General features: G+C 42.9%; 1 protein-coding gene across 1 annotated transcript in view; it reads right to left on the reverse strand.

The window, feature by feature from the left end:
- Positions 1-22,521, reverse strand: part of Tbc1d12 (TBC1 domain family member 12) — an 82,905-nt gene extending 60,384 nt beyond the window's left edge. Inside the window, exon 1 of the mRNA XM_027407426.2 lies at positions 21,769-22,521. Coding sequence (XP_027263227.1) covers positions 21,769-22,466 — 698 coding nt within the window. The 5' untranslated portion in view covers positions 22,467-22,521. The remainder of the gene's footprint in view (positions 1-21,768) is intronic.
- Positions 22,522-22,911: the final 390 nt, after the last annotated feature.

Here is a 22,911-nt window from a genome sequence, read left to right on the forward strand (position 1 = left end):
AAGCTACACAGAGAAACCCTGTCTCAAGAAAAAAAAAAAAACATATACATATGTACATATGTCGATAAATAAAAGACCCAAATACTGATATTGGGGTTCAAGTTTCAAGCTGAAGACCAGAGAAGCAAAACAACCAGCCACTAGCTCTACCTCAGCTCAGACCAAAGGGGTGATCCTCAAACTGCTCCTGACTTCACTGCTCCTCAGATTCACTCAGACTGCTGTGCTCTCCTCAACATGACTAGAGACTCTATGCCTTCCTATCTTCAGTGTGACTGGAGACTGAATGCGCTCTACCTTTTATACCTCTCAAATCCTGGGATTAAATCCTGGGATTAAAGGCATGAGCTCTCATTCACTCTCTGGTAGTCCAGGGTGGTCTTGGACTCACAGAGATCTGTCTATCTCTTAATCCTGAGTCCTGGAATTAAAGATGTGTGCCACCATCTCATAGCTTCTGGCTGCTGGGATTAAAGGTGTGTGCCTAGCTTCTATGGCTTGTGGCTGACTTTGCTTTCTGAATCCTCAGGCAAGCTTAAATAAATCATAAGTAATATCACATATGTGTGTGATTAAATTAAACTTAATTTAATTAAGTAATTAAATTACAATTAAGTGATATGATCATCCTGAAATATATTAAGAATCTAGTGGGAGGGCCAGGGAGATGGCTTGGCATGCATAAGGGCTACAGAGGCTGAAGCAGAACAATCACGTTTGAAGCCAGTCTAGACTACATACAGTGAGTTAGAGAGGGCAGCCTAGAGAGCAAGACTGCTTCCAAACAAACAAGGAAAAATAAGCAAACAACAAAACAAAGCAAGACAAGTCAGAAGAGCAATTGCTGTTCAAGAGTAAACATGGCCATTGGTTATTCAATGGCAGTATTTCAACTGAATTGGCAAACTGTGATTTCTAAGGCTGGACAAAGGGTTCATCAGTGTATATTGTACATAATGATACTTCCCATCTGTTACCTATTTGGCTTTTTTTAACCTTTATTTATTTATAGGGGGCATACAGTGTGAATATGGAGGTCAGAGAGAAAACTGCAGGAATAGGTTCTCTCTCTCTCTCAACCACATAGGCTCTTTTAAAAAGCATTTACATTTATTTATTCATTTATTTTGTGTGTGTGTGTGTGTGTGTGTGTGTGTGTGTGTGTGTGTGTGTGTGTGTGATTTGTATGTGAAGGCCAGGCTGACTGAGGAGAAACTCTCTTCTACTATGCTGGCTCCAGGGATGGAAGATTCCCAGGCTTTATCTGCTGAGCCACCTTCCTGATCCTACTAGGATTCAATAACTGAGATGTTTAAAATCAACAGTATTTTAGATTCTGGGGTTTTTAAAGATCACTACCTATCTGGGCAGTGGTGGTGCACTCCTTTAATCCCAGTACTTGGGAAGCAGCTGAAGGTGGATCTCTGTGAGTTCAATGCCAACCTGCTCTACAGAGTGAGTTCCAGGACAGCCAGGGCTATACAGAGAAACCCTGTCTTGGGAAAAAAAATCCCTATTTAAAAGAAATCCTAAATTTTCTGAGCATCTTGTAGGCACCCTAGAGATCCACATTTTAGAGCTGGGTATGACAGAACGTGTGCCTAACCCTGTACTTGTACAAGAGCCTGAGTCTAATTCTGGTACAAGAAACAAAAGACAAAGGCTTCAGATCTATATTTGGTCTTGATTGGAAGTTTGAGGAGCCATCAGATTTCAGAAGTTCAGATCACCAATGTTCATACTATAACTGTGGAGAGACTCTAACCTGGGACATTTCCTATACTGCGCAAGCCACTCTCATTCTGCCTCTGACTTTTTGGCAGAAATATGAGTCAAAATTGATAAACATTTCATGATCTTATATACTCCTCTTAGGGTCATTTCACGTCTATATAAACATTTATCTCACACATCATATTCACTGGGTCACATGGTTTGAATGGGAATGGCCCCCATAGGCTCATATATTTGAATGCTTAGCTATAAGTGAGTTGCACTATTTGAAAAGGATAAGGAGGTGTGGTCCTGTTGGAGAAAGTGTGTCCCTGGGGGTGGGCTTCGAGGTTTCAAAAGCCCACCAAGGCCCAGTGGCTCTCTCTCTTCCTGCTGCCTGGATCTGGATATAGAACTCTCAGCTACTTCTCTAGCATGTCTGCCTAAGTGTTGCCATGCTTCCCCCCCATGATGATAATGGACTAAACCTCTGAAACTGTAAGCAACCCCCAATTAAATGCTTTCATTTAGAAGAGTTCCTGTGGCCACGGTATCTCTTCAAGCAACGGAACACTGACTAAGCCAGAAGTCTTTTTTTAGGAGGGGAGGGGGACACAGTCTCACTCACTATGCTGCCTGACTGTCCTAGAACTCACAGATTTGCCTCACACTCAAGAGATCTGCCTACCTCTGCCTCCTGCTGAGATTAAAGATGTGTGCCACTAGTGAAATATTTTAGTTTGCTGAGAGAAAAAGTTTTGAAAGATTTTAGTTCACAGAGAGAAAAAGTTGCCCACAGGCCTTGGCCATTACAAGGAAGCTGGCCCCAACCCTGGGGCACATCCTATGGTCTAGACGGGGGCAATCGCCAAGACAATCCTCTTTGGGTCACACCTGGCTGGTCAACAGACAATCAAGGACTTTCCAGAGTACGTTCTATGGTTTTTCCTTTGCAGAAAAGCAGGTCACACCTGGGTGACCACTCTAACATGAGATCATACTTTGTAATCAATCACTTTGTGCCCCTTGCCTGTATGCTGATCTGCGGTTTTTTCCTATATAAGGAGCCTGTAACCCTTGCTGGGGTGTGCAGCTTTCCCGATATTGCTGACACCCGAATGCGCATTCGTTCAATAAACCCTCTTGCATTTGCAGCTCTTGGTCTGGTTTCTGAGTCTTGGGGGCTCCTCGGGATCCTGAGGCCCTTAGGGATCTGGGGGTCTTTCACTAGAGACCAACAAGAAGCTTTTGTATGAATAATTAACTCTGAAGGGACAGGAGTACAAGGAACCACCCTCCCTACCCAACCTTTAAAGGCTATCCTACCATCAACTCTAATGAGCCCCAGAGTACATGAACAAGTAGTGCTTATAAGGGGGTAACACTAGAGTTCATTTTCTACACCAGAAATAAAGTCACCTGTAAAAAAACTGAGATAACCACATAATAGAAAGATGTACTTTAAAGTTTCTTTTTTTCTTTTCTTTTTTTCTTTTTCTTTTTTTTTTTTTTTTTTTTTTCAAACTCAATGAAGCATAGCTTCAAATAATTCGATTCAATTGGGACTACAAATGTAAGAGCAGACTGCATAGAAAGCAAGTGTAGAACACAGCTAAACTGAGTGTGGTGACCACACCTATAGTCCCAGCACTTCAGAGTATGGGCAGGAAGATCAGTTCAAGGCCGCTTGCCCCAAACCTGATCACCTGACTTCTATCTCCAGGTCCCATAAGGTAGGAGAGGATGGATTCCAGCAAGCTGCCCTCTGTAACACAAATAATATAAACCCAGAGGTAGATATTGGGATTCAAGCTGGAAATCAGAGAAGCAAAGCAGCCAACCAGAAGCTCTTACCTCTACCAAGGCTGGAATGGAGCTCCTGTCTTCCCTGTGACTGGAAACTGAATCTCAGAATACAGCATGAGACACTGGGTGCCTGTCTTTTATAAAACTCTCTAGGGCTGGGATTAAAGGTGTGAGCTCTGTTTCTCTTTTAGATTGATTCAGTGACTTGTAGCCATGGGTGGCCTTGAACTCAGAGAGATCCATCTGCCTTTGTCTCCTGAGTCCTGGGATTAGAGATGCGTGCCACCACTGCCCATCTTCTATGGCTGTGGCTAGTGTGTCTGGCTTTGCATTCTGATCTTCAGTGGCTTTATTAGACCATCAACAATGTATCACCACAGTCCTCTGCCCTCCACACAGTGCTGGGGCTACATATTACTACCCTGACACAGATAAATAATTTTTATAGGATAAAAAAATTGTAACAATAGTTACTGCATACCAGAAAACTCTTGAGGCACAGAATGGTGCACTCATTGAACATGCAGAAGGCACAGAGCTTCAGTAGCTAGGGTAACAGGTAACACCTCTACATCTGGCTTCTATTTGACGCTGTGGGGCATCTTTTGTCAATACACAGAGACAAGGAAATGATAGCATTAATCTATCCTTTTCCTCTTTAGTTCATTTTCCACTCCAACCACCACCCTCCCCCACACACCATACTCACACACACACCTACCAGCACACAAACACATCTTTCATTTTATTATTTCAATTTTTTTAAGCAAAAAGGAAGTTTAAAATCAGTTGCAAAGTTAGAACTAAGAAACAGCATTAATTGAGAGTTCTGTATTTCTAAAAATATAAAGAAAAAAGGAGGGGTCAGAGAAATGGCTCAGTAGTTACGAGCACTGGCTGTTCTTCCAGAGGAACCAAATTCAAATTCCCGCACCCACATGGTGGCTCATAATCATCTGTAACTCCAGTCCCGAGTGATCTGACACCCTCTTCTGGCCAAGTAGGGCACCAGGCACATGTTTTGCACAGATATACATGCAGACAAAACACTCATACACATAAAATAAATAAATATTTAAAAAGAAGTTCAGGCAGTGGTGGCTCAGGCCTTAAACCCCAGCACTCAGGAGGCAGGCGGATCTCTGTGAGTTTAGCCAGCCTGTCTATAAATTAGAGTTCCAGGACAGCCGGAGCTGTTACACAGAGAAACCCTGTCTTGAAAATCCAAAATAAATAGAGAAAATAAAGAAAAGAAAAATAAAAAGAAAGAAAGGAGAGGCACACCAAGGAAACCTGGAGTTAGAGAAAAGGAAAAAGAAATACAGCAATACAAACATTCCTCCTCTTTCCCTCTTGTGACTTTTACAATGGTTGACAAATGACAGCATGCTTAGTACTTGTTATTTGCTTCACCCATTTGTGTGTCTGCAATCTTCTATGATTTCTTCACTTCTTTTCACAAAGATTCATGATACACCATGAATCTATTAAAAGAAAAACTGACCTTTTAAGGAACAAATCTCACTGATAACCATGCCAGTTTTCTGCCTGTGGTTTCCAGATTTATTTATGTCTCACTTTATGTGTATGGGTGTTTGCCTGGATGTATGTCCCAGCAGTCCCCACAGAGGCCTAAAGATGTGGGGTCCCCTGGAACTGGGGTTACAGGCGTTTGGGAGCCACCATGGTGCTGGGAATTGAACCCAAGTCCTTTGGAAAAACAAGTACTCCAAACCTCTGAATCACCCTCCAGCCCCTGCCTAAGATTTCTCAAATCTTAGTGCCTGAACAAGTCTCTAGCATCTGACGCTCTAAGAATTCTAAGTACACCTATAGGAGAAAAAGCACAGTAGGTTTCATGGTCTTTCAAACAGGAATCTGACAATTTCTCCACTGTAACTGCCTTACTCTGACTCTCCTTACTCCTTATCATCTTATCAAAACGGATTACAACTACTTCAATCAAAAGTAAAAGAAGTTGAAGAGCTCAGAAATCAAGGACGGATGTGGCGGCACATGCCTTTGATGCCAGCGTGCTGGAGTCAGAGGCCTGCCTGGTCTAACACAGCCAGGCAGAGCTACACAGGGAGACCTTGTCTCAAACAACAACAACAAAATCGGAAATCATGACTTTATCTTCAAACTTGTTCCTGAGGAAGCTGATCTGCCAAGAATACATCAACTTCCTGAACTCTGCACCTAAATTTTCCTGAAGAATAGAGAGCCAAAAAGAATATGCTAGAGACACAACACAACTAATTCATAGAAGCCGAAGTGCTACCTCTTTAAAATTCAGTACTGGATTAAAGATCTAGCAAAAAGATTACTTACATTCTTCCAAGCCTCAATCAATTTTTCATTTGAAAAAGACTTTTGGATGACCACACACACACACACACACACACACACACACACACACACCTACTTCTTCGTCCAGAAAATTAAAAAAAAAAAAAATCCTATGATTTTTCTTTCTCAGGCTGTTTCTGGATGTGGTCTTTGTCACTACTAAAAATTCTAAAAATAAAAATAAATAGCCGGGCGGTGGTGGTGCATGCCTTTAATCCCAACACTCAGGAGGCAGAGGCACGCAGATTTCTGTGAGTTCCAGACCAGCCTTGTCTACAAGAGCTAGTTCCAGGACAGCCTCCAAAGCCACAGAGAAACCCTGTCTCGAAAAACCAATAAATAAATAAATATTTTTTTTTTGTTTAAACAGAGTACTTAACCACCCCAACTACATTCAGAGGTCAGAAAGAACTATTAGAGAGAAAAATTCATAACCTAGTCTTTGTCAAAAAACGAAATTCTAGTCAGACATGGCGGTTTGAAATGAGGGAAATGGAGGCGGGAGGATGAGGAGTTCAAGGTCATCCCCCTCCACAGAGGCAATGTGAGGCCAGCCCAGCTATGTGGACTACCTGAGAATTTGTCTTAAAATACAAAATCAAAACTGGTGTGGTGGTGGCACACACCTGTAATCCCAACACTAGAGAGGCAGACGCAGGTGGACCTCTGTGAGTTCGAGGCCAGCCTGGACTACATACATAGTTGAGTTCTAGAATAGCCACATCTGTTACACAGAGAAACCCTGTCTCAAAAAACCAAAAACACAAAAAATGAAAACAAACCACCACCACTATTGGCAACACTGACAATGACAACTCTAATTTTTATAGTATTTTAAGTTGGCATGATGGCTTTTGCTTGTGAACTCATCACTTGGGAGGCTGATGCTGGATGGTCCTCATGAGTCTGAAGCTACTCTAGGCTATACAGTAAATTTCAGGCCAGTTTGGGTTACAAAGTCAAAGTCTGCTTGTTTTGTTTTAGAATTCTATCTAGGCATAGTGGCTCATGCCTTTAATCCCTCCATTCAGGAGGGAGGCAGAGGCAGATGGAGTTCAAAACTCCGAGATCTACAGAGTGAGTTCCAGGACAGCCAGAGCTCAAAAATAACAAACCAGATTTTTTTTTAAAGAGCTGCAGAGACTGTATATTTAGCCAAGGCAAAGGTTTGCCATCAATGGCTCAGAGTTTGGCAGCACTTCTTACACTTCCAGAAGACCCGAGTTCTGTTCCCAGCACTCACATTAGACAACTTATAAATTGCCTAACTCCAACTATATGGTATCCAAGACTCTGTCCTGGCCTCCTCAGGTAGTACACAAAGCACACAGACATAAATAGTTCATCATCAAGACTGAATGCAGGGAAATGATGCAGGGGAGAAGATAAAATACATAATACACTTGAAAGAAACTGTCTTTATGAAACCCAACACGATGTATGGTAAATTCACACCAGTAAAATACTCTCAGAGTTGATGTGCTTACATGAATGCGTATCTCTAAAGATAGAGAAGCATGGTGCACTTACGAGCATCTTTCCTGGGCAGATGACTGCAGTTCCTGTAAATTCTCCTCATACTCAATGACTTTCCCACTTCCAAGATACACTGATGATCCAATTCTGTCACTAACCGAGATCACACCTAATAAGCATTTGTGACAGTTTTTGTTTCAAACTGCACTAATCTTGTTCCTGTATTCTATCCATCCAACAAGATGCTAGGCACTTCACCTCATTCCCAATCTTTTTCTTCCTACACACTGCTAAAATACCATCGTTTAAACAGTTCAAAGGGAGAAATTATTTTCTTCATTAAAGTTCAGCTGTATTCACATTAGGAAGCCACTTTAAGGTATTTTTTTCAAGAAAATTTTTAATGTGTATAGGTGTTTTGCTTACAACATGTAGGTCTCTGTATGGCATTTGTGTCTTGACCCAAGTGAGGCCAGAAGAGTGAATCAGCTTTATAGACAATTGTGAGCTGCTGTGTGAATGGTGGAAATTGGGTTCCCTCAGAGAGCAGCCAGTCCTCTTAACTGTTGGCCATCTCTCTGGGGTGGGGTGGGGGACAAACAGACAGACACAACACATACACACAGAGAGACTGTCTTAGTTATAGGGTTTCATCATTTCTGCAATAAAACACCATACCCAAAACTACTTGGGGAGGAAGGGTTTATTTGGCTTATGCCTCCATATCACAGTTCATCATCAACAGAAGTCAGAACAGGAACTCAAGCCTAGCAGGAACCTGGAGGCAGGAGCTGATGCAGAGGTCAAGGAGGAGTGCTACTTACTGGCCTGCTCCCTATGGCTCACTCAACCTGGCTTCTTATAGAACCCAGGAACACCAGCCAAGGGATGGCCTCATCCATAATGGGCTGGGCCCTCCCACATCAATCACTAATTAGGAAAATGTCCTACAGGCTTTTCTACAATCCGATCTTATGGAGGCATTTTCCCAATTGAGGTTCTCACCTCTTAAATGACTCTTGCTTGTTTCAGGTTGGTTTAAAACTATCCAGCACAGAGACAGAGACATGCTTTGCCTTCATGTTTGTCTGTGCATCCTGTGAGTGTCTGGTACCTACAAAGACCAGAAGAGGGCATCAGATTCTCTAGAACTGTAGTTACAGATGCTTGTGAGCTGCCATGTAGGAACAGAACCTGGGTCCCTACAAAAGCAATTAAACACTCTCAACTGCTGAGCCATTTCTCCTGTCCCCCAGCAGCTTAAAAAAGTTTTTTAAGCCAATAGTTCATGTCTATACATAGAGGGAAAAAATAAAACAGATACAGTTCTTAACTTCCTCAAAAGAAAAATCAGGTGATATGTCACTCATATGTGGATTTTAGACATAGAGTAAGGGAATACCATCCTACAATCCACACTGCCAGAGAAACTAGTAAACAAGGAAGACCCTAAAAGTGACAAACTTTGTGCCCTGGAGAAGGGGAAAGGGTCACCATCACCTGAGCAAATTGAGAACATGGGAAGACGGGGGAGGGAGCTACGAGAGTGAGAAGGGAAGAAAAGGAAGGATGCAGAGGTCATGAGGAAGCAGAAATTTTAAGTCAGGTGTAGATTAGAAGAAAGGACATATGATAGTAAGATTTTAGTTGGGGGTGGTAGAGGAGGAAGGGAGGGAGAAGGGACCTGGAATCAACATGTAATTCAATCTTGTTTGTAATTCAAATATATAAAAAAAATAAAGAAAATGAAAATGCAAGGTAAATGTTACACCACTTTTGAAATGCCTAAAATGCACAAAACCCTCTCCCTTCCCACTTCTCTCTCCAGCTAGAGTGACACAGCTCTCTATTTGCATTCTCCTTATAGAAATTTTATATTACTTCTCAGCACAGAGTTGACAATAGAAAGCAAACTGCAAATTTCAAAGAAAAAAAAAGAAAAATCAGGTTTCCTAGTTCACTTTTACTAGGTTTCACTGGAGGTTAAAAACATACATTATGTGTCACTCAGCTTATTAGCTATCCCATCTTCACAAAAACTGAAAGTTGTACCTATTATGACTTGCATGACCTAGACACTGCCCTTTAGTATTACCAACTACTGCTCTCTCACTACTACAGCTGTCTCTAGGCCCCAGTGCCTGTCCCCAAATATCTGCCACACGGCTACAATTTACTATTCTGAAACACAATTCTAAGCTTGCTGTAGCTTTGGTGCTGGTTTGAAGGAGTATCCTAGGGCTCTGGCTTAGTTGGTAGGATGCTTGTGTGACAGCCAGTGTTGATCCCTAGCACCACATAAAACAGCCTGGTGAGCACATCCATATCCTTGGTGCTAAGAAGGTGGCCACAGAAGATCAAGATGTCCCAGCTACAAGAAAATGTCAGCCTGATCCTTTGACCCCTCTCTTCCAACTCAAAATTACTAACCACTAATAAAACTGCCTTTGTTCATTGGAGAGAGGGGGGACAAGATGACAGGCCCAGCAATACAGGTCTATGCTATGAGAGGGTAAGGAAGAGTTCAGAGCTAGTCTGGACAAATTACTGAGAACCTACCTTAAAATAAATAAAGGCTAGAAATGTATCTTAGTTGTGAGAGCATTTGCCTAGCATGTATGGGAGCCAGAATCAATTCCCAGTACTGGGGAAAAGTTGTCCCACACACTGCCATCACTCCCACTGAATACATTCAACTTACTTGGTCATATAAATTTAGTTCCAACCTGTGTGCCTCTTGTTTTCACATTTCTTCATGTAACTCAGGGTCATTCATACTGATGAGTATTATGCTGTACCAAAAAGCTCTGTACTATTTAATGTATAATTTTAGACATATTGCTATGTGGCTGTACCGCTGACAGCTTCATTCCAACCCTGACCTCCTCATTGGGTAAAAAGCCAAGCTTGATCTATAGGAAAGAACCTTCTCACCTCTTACTCCAAAGTTAATCTCTGTTGCCTTGAAGCTACTATAGCCTCTTTGTAACACTAATCAAGGAATATTAAAAATACTGGTTCTACAGGAGTATCCTGTTGTTGTTGTTGTTGGTGGTGGTGGTGGTGGTGGTGGTGGGGTGTGTGTGTATGTGTGTGTGTGCACGCACATGTGTGCATGTGAAAACAGAGGCTGCCCCTGTGTCTTCCTCAGTCACTGTGGTGGTTTGAATAGGTATGGTCTCCATAAGTTTGAGTGCTTGGCTCATAGGAGTGGTACCTTTAGGAGGTATGGCCTTTCTGGAGTAGGTGCAGATGTTTTGGAGGAGGTGTGTCACTGTGGGGGCAGGCTTTGAGGTCTCAGATGCTCAAGCTAGGCCTAGGCATTCACTTATGCTGCTGTGGATCCAGATGCAGAATTCTCAGCCACCTCTCCAGCACCATGTCTGCCAGCACACCGTCATGTCCTGCTATGATGATAAGGGACTGAACCTCTGAGTTGTAAGTCACCACCATAAGTGGATGTTTTCTTTGTGAGAGTAGCCGTGCTCTTGGCGTCTCTTCACAGCAACAGAAACCCTAAACAGCTAGCAAGCACTTTACCTATTGAACCATCTCCCCAGTCCTTCCTTAAGATGTTTCATCTATTTTCATCTATTTTCTTTAATGCTCAGTGTATACAATAGGCCCCAAATAAATTTATTGAACAAATAAACTAAGGAAATTACATGCTAGCTCATAAGAACTATGTGTTGGTAAGGCATGGGAGAGCACATCCAGAATTTCACTACTGGCGTGGTGGAAGTTCCAAGCTAGCTTCGACTGTCTGGCTAGATCCCATCTCAAACACACTCGCCCCACAAGGAACCGACCTGTTCCAGAGGGCACAGTGGAACCATGATACTGTGCTTTAACATGAAGAACTTTCTCAGCCAGGCAGTGGTGGCACACACCTTTAATTACAACACTTGGGAGGCAGAGGCAGGTGGATCTCCATGAGTTCGAGGCCAGCCTGGTCTACAGAGCGAGTTCTAGGACAGCCAAAGCTACACAAAGAAACCCTGTCTCACAAGACCAAAAAAAAAAAAAAAAAAAAAAAAAAAAAAAAAAAAAAAAAAAAAAAAAAAAAAAAGAAAAGAAAAGAAAAAAAAAAAGAACTTAAGAACTTTCTTATAATCCGTCCCTTCAGCAGTGAAACAATTCAAAGGCAGTAACAGATATCAGTACAGCCACAAAAGCCAACCCCCTGAGATGTGCTGCTGTTGCTATTGTTGCACTTCCTGCTTCAATGACATTTTGCTCATGCATGAGCAGTTAGGTGAAATTCCAAGTATAAACAAAGGTACCTGGTATTTCCTATATGGTGGTGTACTTCTACAAAATGAACAACTAAATTACAGGACTGTGTTTCAAGGATCTTAGATTGAACAGAAAATCTTAGCTCCTTCCAGAAGTAAGGGGGAAGCTACCATTTGACCCAAAGCATGTTAAGTGGCTACCCTTCACACAGGACAGTTGAGTCACTGGAACTACAACACAGTGTTGGCTTTACTTTTTGTTTTGATTTGGTTGTTGTGTTTGAGGTGAGCTCTTACTGTGTCCTTCAGTCGATTTTGAGATCTTCCTGTCTCAACCTCCCAAACAAATGGCACTAAAGGTACTACTACCTCACCCAGATGTGCCAGTTTTGAAAAATAATACCTATGATTCCTGACCGTATCATTGAGCTTTGGGAATTATATTACAAAGACATACAACATACAATTTGTATGCTTAATTACTATGCTGGTTACCTTGTACAACAATGACAAAAATGGCATTCATCTTTATGTAGCAAATTTTGTAATTAGTACCCAGTTCTGAATAAAAAAATCCCTTATTTCAAATGTTAGCTGTCTCTTTAATTCTTGATAATCTGATATTGTTAAGAAGTCAATTGGGGCCAGATGTACTGGCACATGCCCTTAAACCTAACACTGGGAGGCAGAGGCAAAGGGATCTCTGTGAGTTGGAGGCTAGCCTGGTCTACACTGGAAGACCCTGTCTCAAAAAATAAAAAATAAGTCACTTAGTGAGGTGAGAGTGCTGACTGCCAAGTCTGATGACTTTTGTTTGATCTCTGGGACCTGAACAGTACAGGGAGAGAACTGACTTCCCCCAAGGTGTCCTCCTCTGACCTCCACATATGCTTTGTGGCCTGTATTACAGCCAGCATGAACACACACACACACACACACACACACACACACACACACACACACACACACGAACACAAGCATGCACGCAGGCACATAAGCACACAGGCACACACTCCCCCCCACCCCCCTTCTCTTTAAAAGTCAAATGAGGATAGAAAGTCAGTGAACTATGAAAGTAAAAACAAAAAACAGCAACTTAAATTTTATTCTTCAGTGGAATTCTCTATTGATACGATTTTAAAAGGTCACAACAGTGAAAAACAGAATACAGAAATTGTTAGGATTCGATCCTTACATATTTAAAAGTTCAATAACTAATTTAGAATGTAAGTTTCTCCACAGCATATGTTGCATATGTTTTTAATAACAATGAATTTTTTCTTCATGAGTAAGAGAAGCTTAAAGAGAGTTAACAGTTACTAACAGTTACTATTCATTTTTTAGCTCTGGAACTCAAGAAAGGATACATTGTATAAAACTGTCTTTTACATTTGTCTTATTTTTGTTTGTTTGCTTTGGAGACAGGGTCTTTTGTAACACTGGCTGGCTTTGAAGTTCTATGTAGCTAGCTGTAGCTAGCTTGAACTCTTGGTCCTCCTGCTGGGACTACAAGTGTATGTCACACACCTGGTTGTCTTAATTTTTCAAATATGTACTTTAAAAAAGATATATCTCTATTTTATATGTAAGAGTGTTCTTCTGACTGCATGTATATATATGCAACATGTGTGATTAGTGCCTGCAGAGGCCAGAATAAAGTAGAAATCCATGGAAGTTTCAGACAGTTTTGATCCATCATGTGTGTACTGGGAACCAAATCCAGGTCCTTTGCAAAAATAGCAAATGAGCCCTTAACTGCTGAGGCATCTCTCTAGCCCTTCATACATGTACTTTTTTTTTTTTTTTTGGTTTCAAGACAGGGTTTCTCTGTGACTTTGGAGGCTGTCCTGGAACTAGCTCTTGTAGACCAGGGTGGTCTCGAACTCACAGAGATCCGCCTGCTTCTGCATCCCGAATGCTGGGATTAAAGGCGTGTGCCACCAATGCCCAGCTACATGTACTTTTCAATACCCAGATTTACTCAAATCAGCCTTTAGAGCCTAAACTAAAATCATTAAAATGTTTCCTTAAGTAAAATCATAAAATGTATCTCAGATGCAAAATATGGACTGTTAAGAAGCCATGGAAGGCCTGGCAGTGGTGGCAGCCACCTTTAATCCCAGAGGCAGAGGCAAATGGATCTCTGTGAGTTCCAGGCCAGCCTGGTCTACAGAGTGAGTTCCAGGACAGGATCCAAAGCCACAGAGAAACCCTGTCTCAAAAAACAAAACAAAGCAAAACCCAACCAACCAAACAACAACAACAAAGAAGCCACAGAAGGCTGGGGACATAGTGATACACATCATTAGCCCCAGCTCTCAGGAGGCCAAGGCAGGTAGCTCTTTGTGAATTTGAGGCCATTTGGTCTACACAGTGAGTGTTAGACCAGGCAGGCTACACAGTGAGACTCTATATATACAAAAAAAAAAAAAAAAAAAAAAAAAAAAAAAAGCAAAGCTGGGGTCACTGACTGCTCTTCTAGAGGACCCAGGTTCATCCCAGCACCCACATGGCAGTTCATAACTGCCTATAACTCCAGTTCCAGGGATCCAACACCTTCACGAAGACATAAATGCAGGCAAAACATGAATTCTCATGAAATAAAAATAAATAAATTATTTTCATAAAGGATGGGTAAATTAGAAGAGGTGTAGAAGTTATTGTAAAGAAAAGGATATTTATAAAATAATAAGAAAAAGTTGAAAAATTATAATCTGTAGTTGCACTCTGAATACCACAAGTCAAGGCACTAACAACTAAATTTTATTTTTTTATTTCTGCGAACCCTTCCCCCAAGACAGAGTTTCTCTGGAACTCAAATTGTAGGCCAGGCTGGCCTTGAACTCAGAGATCCACCTGCTTCCTGAGTACTGGAACTTATTGTGGGATAATCTTTTTGTACACTGAAGATGTGTCTTTTTTTTACCTTGCCTGTCTAAAAAGCACCTTCTGATTGATTTAAAAAAGCGCTGAATAGCCAATAGGTAGGCAGAAGAGGGTAGGCAGGACTTTGGGGAAGAGAGAGGAACTTGAGTAAAGAATCAGAGAGGCAAAAAAAAAAAAAAAAAAAAAAGAATCAGAGAGGCGGAGATTCGTCAGCAAGATGCTGAGGAAATCAGACTTACAGTATGGAGAGAGGTAACGAGCCACGTGACAGAACACAGATTAATATAAACTGGTTAGGTTATGAGAGCTAGTTAGAAACAAGCTTAAGTTAAGGCCAAACTTTCATACTTAATAAGAAGTCCCCCATGTCATTATTTGGGTGCTGGCGGCCCAAAGAAAGTCTGATTACAGGGACTAAAGGCGTGTGCCACCACTGCCCAACCTAAATTATTATCAAAGGCTGTTTTCAACTTATTTATTCTTCCCAGCAATTTTTCCTTCTATGACCTTCTCTTCAGAGTTATTCTCTAATAGCAGCTCCGATTTCTAACCAAGCTTCCACACCTCCCAGTTGCTTTTACCTTCTCCTCACTACCTGAGTAAGAAAAAACAGTGTGGAAAAAAAGCAATTAGCTTCGTTTTATTTAATAATCTAAGTTCTGCTTCCTCCTCCCGGAGCATCCCCACCAAAAGCTGATATAGTCCTTAACTAATTTTTTTCAGGGACAATAACAAAAGAATCGCCTCTAGTTAACTGAAGTCTGGATGAAAACCAAATTTGGAAATTCTAAATAATGCCTACCATATAATGGATAGGGTACTTGTGCATTACAGTATTCAAGGAAATACAAGAAAACGGTGGCTAGGTACAGTGATGCACACCTTTAATCCCAGCACTCAGGAGGCAGAGGCTGCTGGATCTCTGAGTTCCAGGACAGAGAAACCCTGGCTGTCTGGGGGTGGGGGCTGGGGGAGAAAGAAAGAAAACAACACATAATTTGATCTAAAAAACTATGATGCTAATTTCCAAATTTAAAATGTTATAATCTACATGGGGCCAGGGACAAGGAGATAAAAATGTTTTTAACACACACAAAATACTCAACATAAAATTCAAATTAAAAAGGAATTGAAAAGCCAAACTCAGAAGTGAGTTAAACACATGATTGTCAAGTTCACTCTAAACTAGCTAGCTGGCTTCCTAAACTAAACTTCTCTTAATTGCAGGAAAGACTTTGCTGAAAAACCAGACAGTCACATGGGTTTCCCCCGCTTAGCCACAAGAATCAGTTCAAGAAAGGCTGAAGCAGCAAATGTGAGTGGGATGCAAGCCATGTCTGTGCAGAGCTTCAGAAGGGAGGGAATTAACAGGCTTCTCAATACTCGGCAAAAACAGTAAAGTTATGCTGCTGCAGCGGAAGCCCGGGAAGGTTTTCACAAGCTAAAACTTTCCTTAAAACAACACAGACAGACTACAGCATAAATAACAATAGAACTCCCATTAGGAAAAAGAAAGTTGAGATTTAACTATGCAGACATAAATTCTCAAGCCTGTAAATGCTGTATTTTGGATTTCTCCATCTGTTCTCTATTGCTGCTTTTTTGTTTGTTTAGTTTTTTGTTTTTTTTTTTTTTTTTTTTTTTTTTTTGAGACAGTTTCCCTGTGTAGCACTGGCTGTCCTGGAACTCACCATGTAGATCAGGCTAGCAGAACTCAGGGATCTGCCTCCCTCTGCAACCTGAGTGCTGGGATTAAAGACGTGTGCCACCGCCACCCAGCTGCTATCTGTTTATAACAATAAACAGATCTAAGCTTTAAATCAGTGAAGTACCATGAGCTATAAATCTGTGTGCTATACTTTCATTCAGTTACCACGGAGACTGGTCTATCAATCAACTGGGTGAAGCATTTATCATTTCAGAGATTGCTGTCCATGATACAATGAACAACCATGATAAGAATGGTGGGGTGCCGGGCAGTAGTGGCACACGCCTTTAATCCCAGCACTTGGGAGGCAGAGGCAGGCTGATCCCTGTGAGTTCGAGGCCAATGTGGTCTACAAATTGAGTTCCAGGAAACCTTGTCTCAAAAAAAATAAATAAATAAATAAAAGGAAGGAAGGAAGGAAGATGGGTGGGGTTATAGGACAGATTCTGGGGAGATTCTACTGAATCCAAAAATCTTCACTTAGAAACGAAACAATTCTTGGTAACTCTCCCTCCATCCAAGTAATTTTAAAAACTTAAATTTAAGAACCACTGAAGGAGCTGGGGAGACAACTCAGTCTCAAAAGGTATCCTCTGACCTCCACACACTTCCACAGCATGTACATGAACACATACACCAAACAAATAAATGAAAAAAAAATGTTGCCTCTCCAGCCCTCAGCTGTTTTTTGTTTTGTTTTTAAAGTCAGTCAGTGCTGACAGAAAGTCAGTGAACTATGCCCAAGCATTAGGGCCTGAGTTCAGATACCCAAGCCCCCAGAGATGGGCCTGGGTGAATAGAGACAGACTCTGTGACTCTGGCCATCCAGCTTACCCAAGAGTGCACTTCAGGCCAGTAAGAGACCGTCTCAAACAAACCAACCAACAAACTAGTAACAGGAAGATGAAGAATGATAGAAGACACCTGATGCCAACCAGGCCTTCCAGCCTCCACAGACAAGTGCATGAGCAAGTGAATACACACACATACACACACACACACACACACACACACACACACACACACACACACACACACACACACACACACACACACACACACACACACACACACACACACACACCCTCTATGCACACAGACAAAAGAAAAAGGTGTATCAGTAGTAAGTCCCAAGCCACTCTCCACAGCACCATCTGGGATGACTTTTCATGGAGCTAACAGAGTTCCCAGAGCCCCTGAAAGAAACAGCAGTCTCAGAAAAGACTTCTCTTTCCCTTTCTGAATACATTAGAGATGGTAACAGATGCACTGCCTCAAAGTTTCCAAATGTTTCTGCTCTTTCTCCAAAACTTCCCATGACAACACAGTAGAAAAAGTGTAAGTAAGCCAAGTTAAACATTTCATAAAATTAAGCTAAAAATTTGGCTTCACCTGTCTATGTTTATTTTTCCCTTAAAACAAAAAAAGATAAAAATATTTTAATCTTTCTCAGCATTCTTTCCCTTTTAGTTCCTTTTTCAATTTGCTTTTTAATCCAAGCTTCGTTTCACTGTACAAGAATCCAGGACATCATCCACCTAATCACATGTACAAATACGTGTTTAAATGTCTTCCTACACAAACTTTAAAGTGGTTTCCTCAGATACACAAAAATTCACCTGTATTCCTCTTAAACTGGTAGATTTCAGAGGTGCTATTTCTCATAACAGACACATCCCCCAAAGAAATTATAGTAAAAAAACAACAGATCTAAAGTGAACATGGTAGCAAATGTCTATAATCCCAACACTTGGGAAGATCTGGAGTTTGAGGCCAACCAAGGGTAGACAACTAGATCCTAGTTTATACCGTCTACATCTAAGAAAGAGAACACAGAAATCTGGTGTTTAACATGATTCTGCTAAGGTAGGCTTTACAAAACAAAAACAAATCCCACATCTTTAATGGAGATCTTAGAGCTGAGGGGAATGGTTCTTCCCATCTCTAGCAACCTTCTTATTTTAAAGATTAAAAAAAAATGGCATTTTTCAGAATCTTCTTTAACTCAGTTCACATCTATAATATTTAGTTAGTGAATACTTGAGGTCTACTACTATATGCACAAAATAAAGCCATTTGTGTTTGAAAGACCCACAAAAAATAATTTAGTTGTTTGATTTTTAAGAAAGACAAAATGGGGCCCAAAGAGATGGCTCAGGAGGTAAGAGCACTTGATGGTTTTTGTTTTTTATTTCATGTGCGTAAGTGTTAAGCCTTCATGTATACATATACACCATGTTTGTGAACCATATTGGTGCCTAGTGTCTGCAGAAGTCAGAGATTATTGGATCCCTTGAAACTGGAATTACAGATAGTTGTGAGCCACATGGGTATTTGCTGATTATTTTACCTGAGTACTGAGGATTTGTTCAAAATTACAGTCTTCAGAAAACAGTAAAAAAGAGAAGACATGAAAGTGGTCAATTTAACCCAATTTGAATGGGGTTTGTTAACACTATTGTTAGATACTGCACATTCAGATGAGTGTCACAGTGCCTGTCCTTAAGATGTCCAAAATGCAGCTAAGGTTTTCGATAAATTCAAGGGGAAAAAAAATGTTCCTCTCACTCTGCTCTATTCAAAGAGTGTCATGCAAAGGAAGCCATGATGTCTAGAACCTTAACATGTATCTTGGCATACCCTCACTCATTCACTCACTCACTCAAGTAACATAAAAATGTCAAAAAAAAATTAGCTTCCCAGTGCCTACTTTTTTGTTTTGTTTTGTTTTGTTTTAAAACTTAAACCTAGTTCTTTGGGACAGGGAGGTGGCTCAAACAGGAAAGCACTTCCCATGGAGTGTAAGGACATGAGTTCGGATCCCCAGAATACACACATAAAGACTGGTAGGTGTGGTGACCTGCCTGTAATCCCAACAATTGGGAAGCTAAGCTAGGGAATCCTCAGTTCAAACTAGCTAGTAAGGCTAGCCTTATGGGTGAACTCTGGGTTCAACTAAGAGACCCTGCCTCAATACATGAAGGCAAAGAGTGACTGAGGAAGACAATCCACACACATGTGAACATGCAAAGACACAAACATGCATAGTGCACACATACATACACACCAGAAAAAATCCAGTTCTCTGCTACATATGAATAACAGTCATATGAATGAAATCTAGCCATATGAAAAGTTAAAGGAGGTTTAAAATTTGATGACAACGTCTGCCTGCAGCTAATAAGATGAAAGCCCCTAATACAGATTTGCCCTATTATTGCTCACAAATTGCAGGATAGCTCTATTATCTGTTTTCCCACTTAACCTCTACTAGCCAGGTCAGAGACAATAGTCTAGATCACAGATATTCTCAATACTGTACACCAAGCAAGCACTCAGAGTATACTTGTTGGTAGGTGATCTCCAAAGCTCATTCAGGTCTAAATTGACCTGACACCTGACCTCAAAACTTGACCATGATAGATATAGTTCAGTACAATGCTACAAGGCATCAAAGACACATATATTTAAGTCGTCCTGAGGCCTTGTATATTACTTTCACTGCAAGATGTGAATATATTTTTACAAATAGTTCATACCTATAATCCCAGCACTTGAGAGACAGAGGTGGGAAGATCAAAAGTTCGAGACCTGCCTGAGCCACATAATGAGTTCCAGGCCAACCTGGAACAGGCTGATATCTCCAAAATAATACCAACTAGATCTTTAAAAAGAACAACAATGATATAATTAAATATATTTTTGAAAATTCAGGCACAATAATCGATCTCATTACTATATATTTAATACTGTGATAAAATTAAAATTTGGATTTTCCATCCTTCATTTAAGAAATGTTGTACTTGTAAATTTATACAAGCACGAAAAATAGGAGATATTGAAATATAAAGGTGTAAGAAATGCCAAGTGCAATATAAAATGTACCTCATTGGGTACCAATAGGCACACTAATGGTGTAACTTTCTAATTCAGAAAGGAGGGCTGGGGCTGGGACTGGGGCTCAGCTGGTAAAGGGCTAGCCTTGTGTGCATAAGGCACTGGATTTGATTCCTAGAACCATATAAACCAGACTTAGTGACACAAACCTCTAATCCTAGAGAGAAGTATAAGGTCAATCTTGGTTAGCTACACAAACAAGTCAAGGCAAGCCTGGGCTACAACAAGGCTGTGTCAAGAAAAAAATCAAAACAAAACAAAACAACTAGTCAAAATCTACCTCACCAACACTTGCTTTTCAGGAATGTGGACTAAGTTTTCCACCATGACTTCCCTACCCCTATTACACCAAAAATCCTTGCTCTGGAACCTGCAAAAGCCAGCATAATAATTTAATTTAAAAAATGTCAAGTCACAGATAAAACACCACTAAAAATCAGTTACCACAGCAATGGAGAGGGTCTGAGGCAGGGTTGGGGGTGGGTTTAAGACCAATCTCAACTACATAGCAGGACCTTCTTATTGGGGGGGGGTAGGGGAGACAGATATCTTTCCAGGTAATTACAGTGTTCCAGCAATCCATGCCCACAAAATACATGCTCCCAAACATAAAAAACTCACATGAAAGTGAGTCAACGCCCCCCCACACACACACCACAAGAAGTTGCTGAGGATGTAGTCTGTAGGTGGACTACTTGCCTTAACATGTACAGGGCCCTGGGCTCAACTAACACCAGGGATGGTGGACCCTGATGAAAAGTGATGAAGCTTGTCTGAGATAAGCAGAAAAGGGATTTCCTAATTTCCTAGAGTGCAATAGTAATTTGGTCTAAAAGGCTGGGATCTAATTTCTAAGCACTATACTGTGTGCCTGTTTTGTTTTGTTTAAAGACGGTATCTTCTTGCTAGTAGCTTTGTAGCCCAGGCTGGTCTGGAACTCCTGGCTATCCTCCTGCCTCATCCTTCTTTAGTACTGGTGTTACAAGTGTGTATTTCCATGGGTTTTAGTAAAGGCAACTGAAACAAATACTATGAAAAGATAATCATTTCTAATTTCAAGAATTCCCCAACTAGGCCGGTAAAATAGCTCAATGAATAGAGACACTTTCCACTAAGCTTGACGACTTGAGTTGAATCCCGTGAGAACCGAGTCCCACGACTCCCAAAGGTTGTTCTCTGACCTCTATGCGAGGATACATTCACACATAGGTGCACACGCACACACGCATATGCACGCACAAGCACACACCTATATAAATAACTGTAAAATTTAAAAAAAATCAAGAATTCCCAAACTAACGGAATAGTCTTAGATTCCAAGCAAATGAACTTCGCAGACTTCTACACCACACCTGTAGGAATACACTGCCACCCACCTCGTCCAAATAAATCCTAGTAGTCAATTTTTAAAATAATAGAGCAGTGTTTGTCTGCTGTTCCAGATGAGGAGACTGACTATATGGCATTAAGTGGCTGGTCAGACTTGGAAGCACAATGCTCCCAGGGGGCTGAGTAACACCAGACTGGCTCCTGGCCTGGAGCTCACAAAGCCACCCGGTTCTCCTTCCCTAACGCCAGATCAAAGCTGAGTCCCGACGCGCCCGGACGCCCGCCGCCCGCCGCCCTCCGCGCTCCGCGCGCAGCGCTCAGCGCTCTCTCCGGGCCCCGCCCAAGTCCCCCGCGCGGCCGGTGCGATACCTGGCGAAGAAATCCGCGAAGCCACCGCTCCGTCGAGCTCGAGCCGTGCTGCCCCCGGGACCCTGCTCCGCCGCTGGCGGGGGTGCGGGCGACCCCGCCGAGGGCAGGAGGTCGCTGGCGCTCTGGCGGCGGCTCACCTCGAACGTGTTCCGAGAGCTCAAGCGGGCGTCGGGGAGGCCGGGGCTGGGCTCCGCGCTCCCACCCACCCTGGCGGCAGAGGTGGCGGCCGTGGGTTCCGGATCGTCGGTGTCCCCAGCCGCCAGGCAGCAGCTCCGGAGCGGGTCCTCCAGCGGCGCGGCCCAGTCGTCCGGGCCGCCCGCACCGTCCACACCCAAGTCCGCGGGCTCCGGCAGGCGGGGGTGGCCGCAGGATCGGCGGCGACGGCCCTGGCGCAGCAAAAAGCCCGAGTCCCCGTTGGTCATGCCTGAATGGCACGCCTCGGGGACAGCCGCCGACTCTGCCCCGCCGAGCCCGGGCTGCAGCGGGCCCGCGGCCGCCGCGAGATACCGCTGCAGGAGCTGCCGCGGCCGCGGCGCTTCCTCCTCTCCAGCCTCCCCGGGCGACTCTGCGGCGACGGCGCCTCCGCCGAAGCCGCCGGCGGCGAGGACGGTCTTCCCGTCCTGACCCATGGGCCCCGGGACTGGGAGCAGCTCGGCGTTCCTTCCCGAGCAGGCTCCGGCATCCTCGGGACCCATCATCTGAGGCGCCGGCGGAGGACTGCCCTGCGCGCAGGGGCCGCGGCCGCCGCCGCCGCCGCCGCCGCCGCAACGTTCCCAGACCCACCCCTCCCACCCGCCAGCTAGGGCAGTTGCCGGAGGCCGGGCACGCGCCAGGATCGCGCACGCGCACCAGCGGGCCCGGCCGGCCGCGACCCGGCGCGTCCCCGAACCATAGAGACGGCAGCTAGAGCGACCCGGGAGGACAATCTGGGATCCGCCAGAGCTGCGCCTGGATGGGAGAGGATGGTTGGCGCGCTCGCTCGCTCGCTCGCAGGGTGGCAAAGCTTAGCAGCGGTGCTGGGACCGCACGCTTGGCCAAAACCCCACTTGACGCGATTCGCTTGCTAGCCTAAGTTCTACCATCTTGACAGTTTTTTTTTTTTCCCTTATTAATAGTGAGGAGTAAGATTGCAACGGTTCAGGT

This window comes from Cricetulus griseus, chromosome 3 (genome assembly GCF_003668045.3).
Source record: "Cricetulus griseus strain 17A/GY chromosome 3, alternate assembly CriGri-PICRH-1.0, whole genome shotgun sequence".
NCBI classification, from domain to species: domain Eukaryota; kingdom Metazoa; phylum Chordata; class Mammalia; order Rodentia; family Cricetidae; genus Cricetulus; species Cricetulus griseus.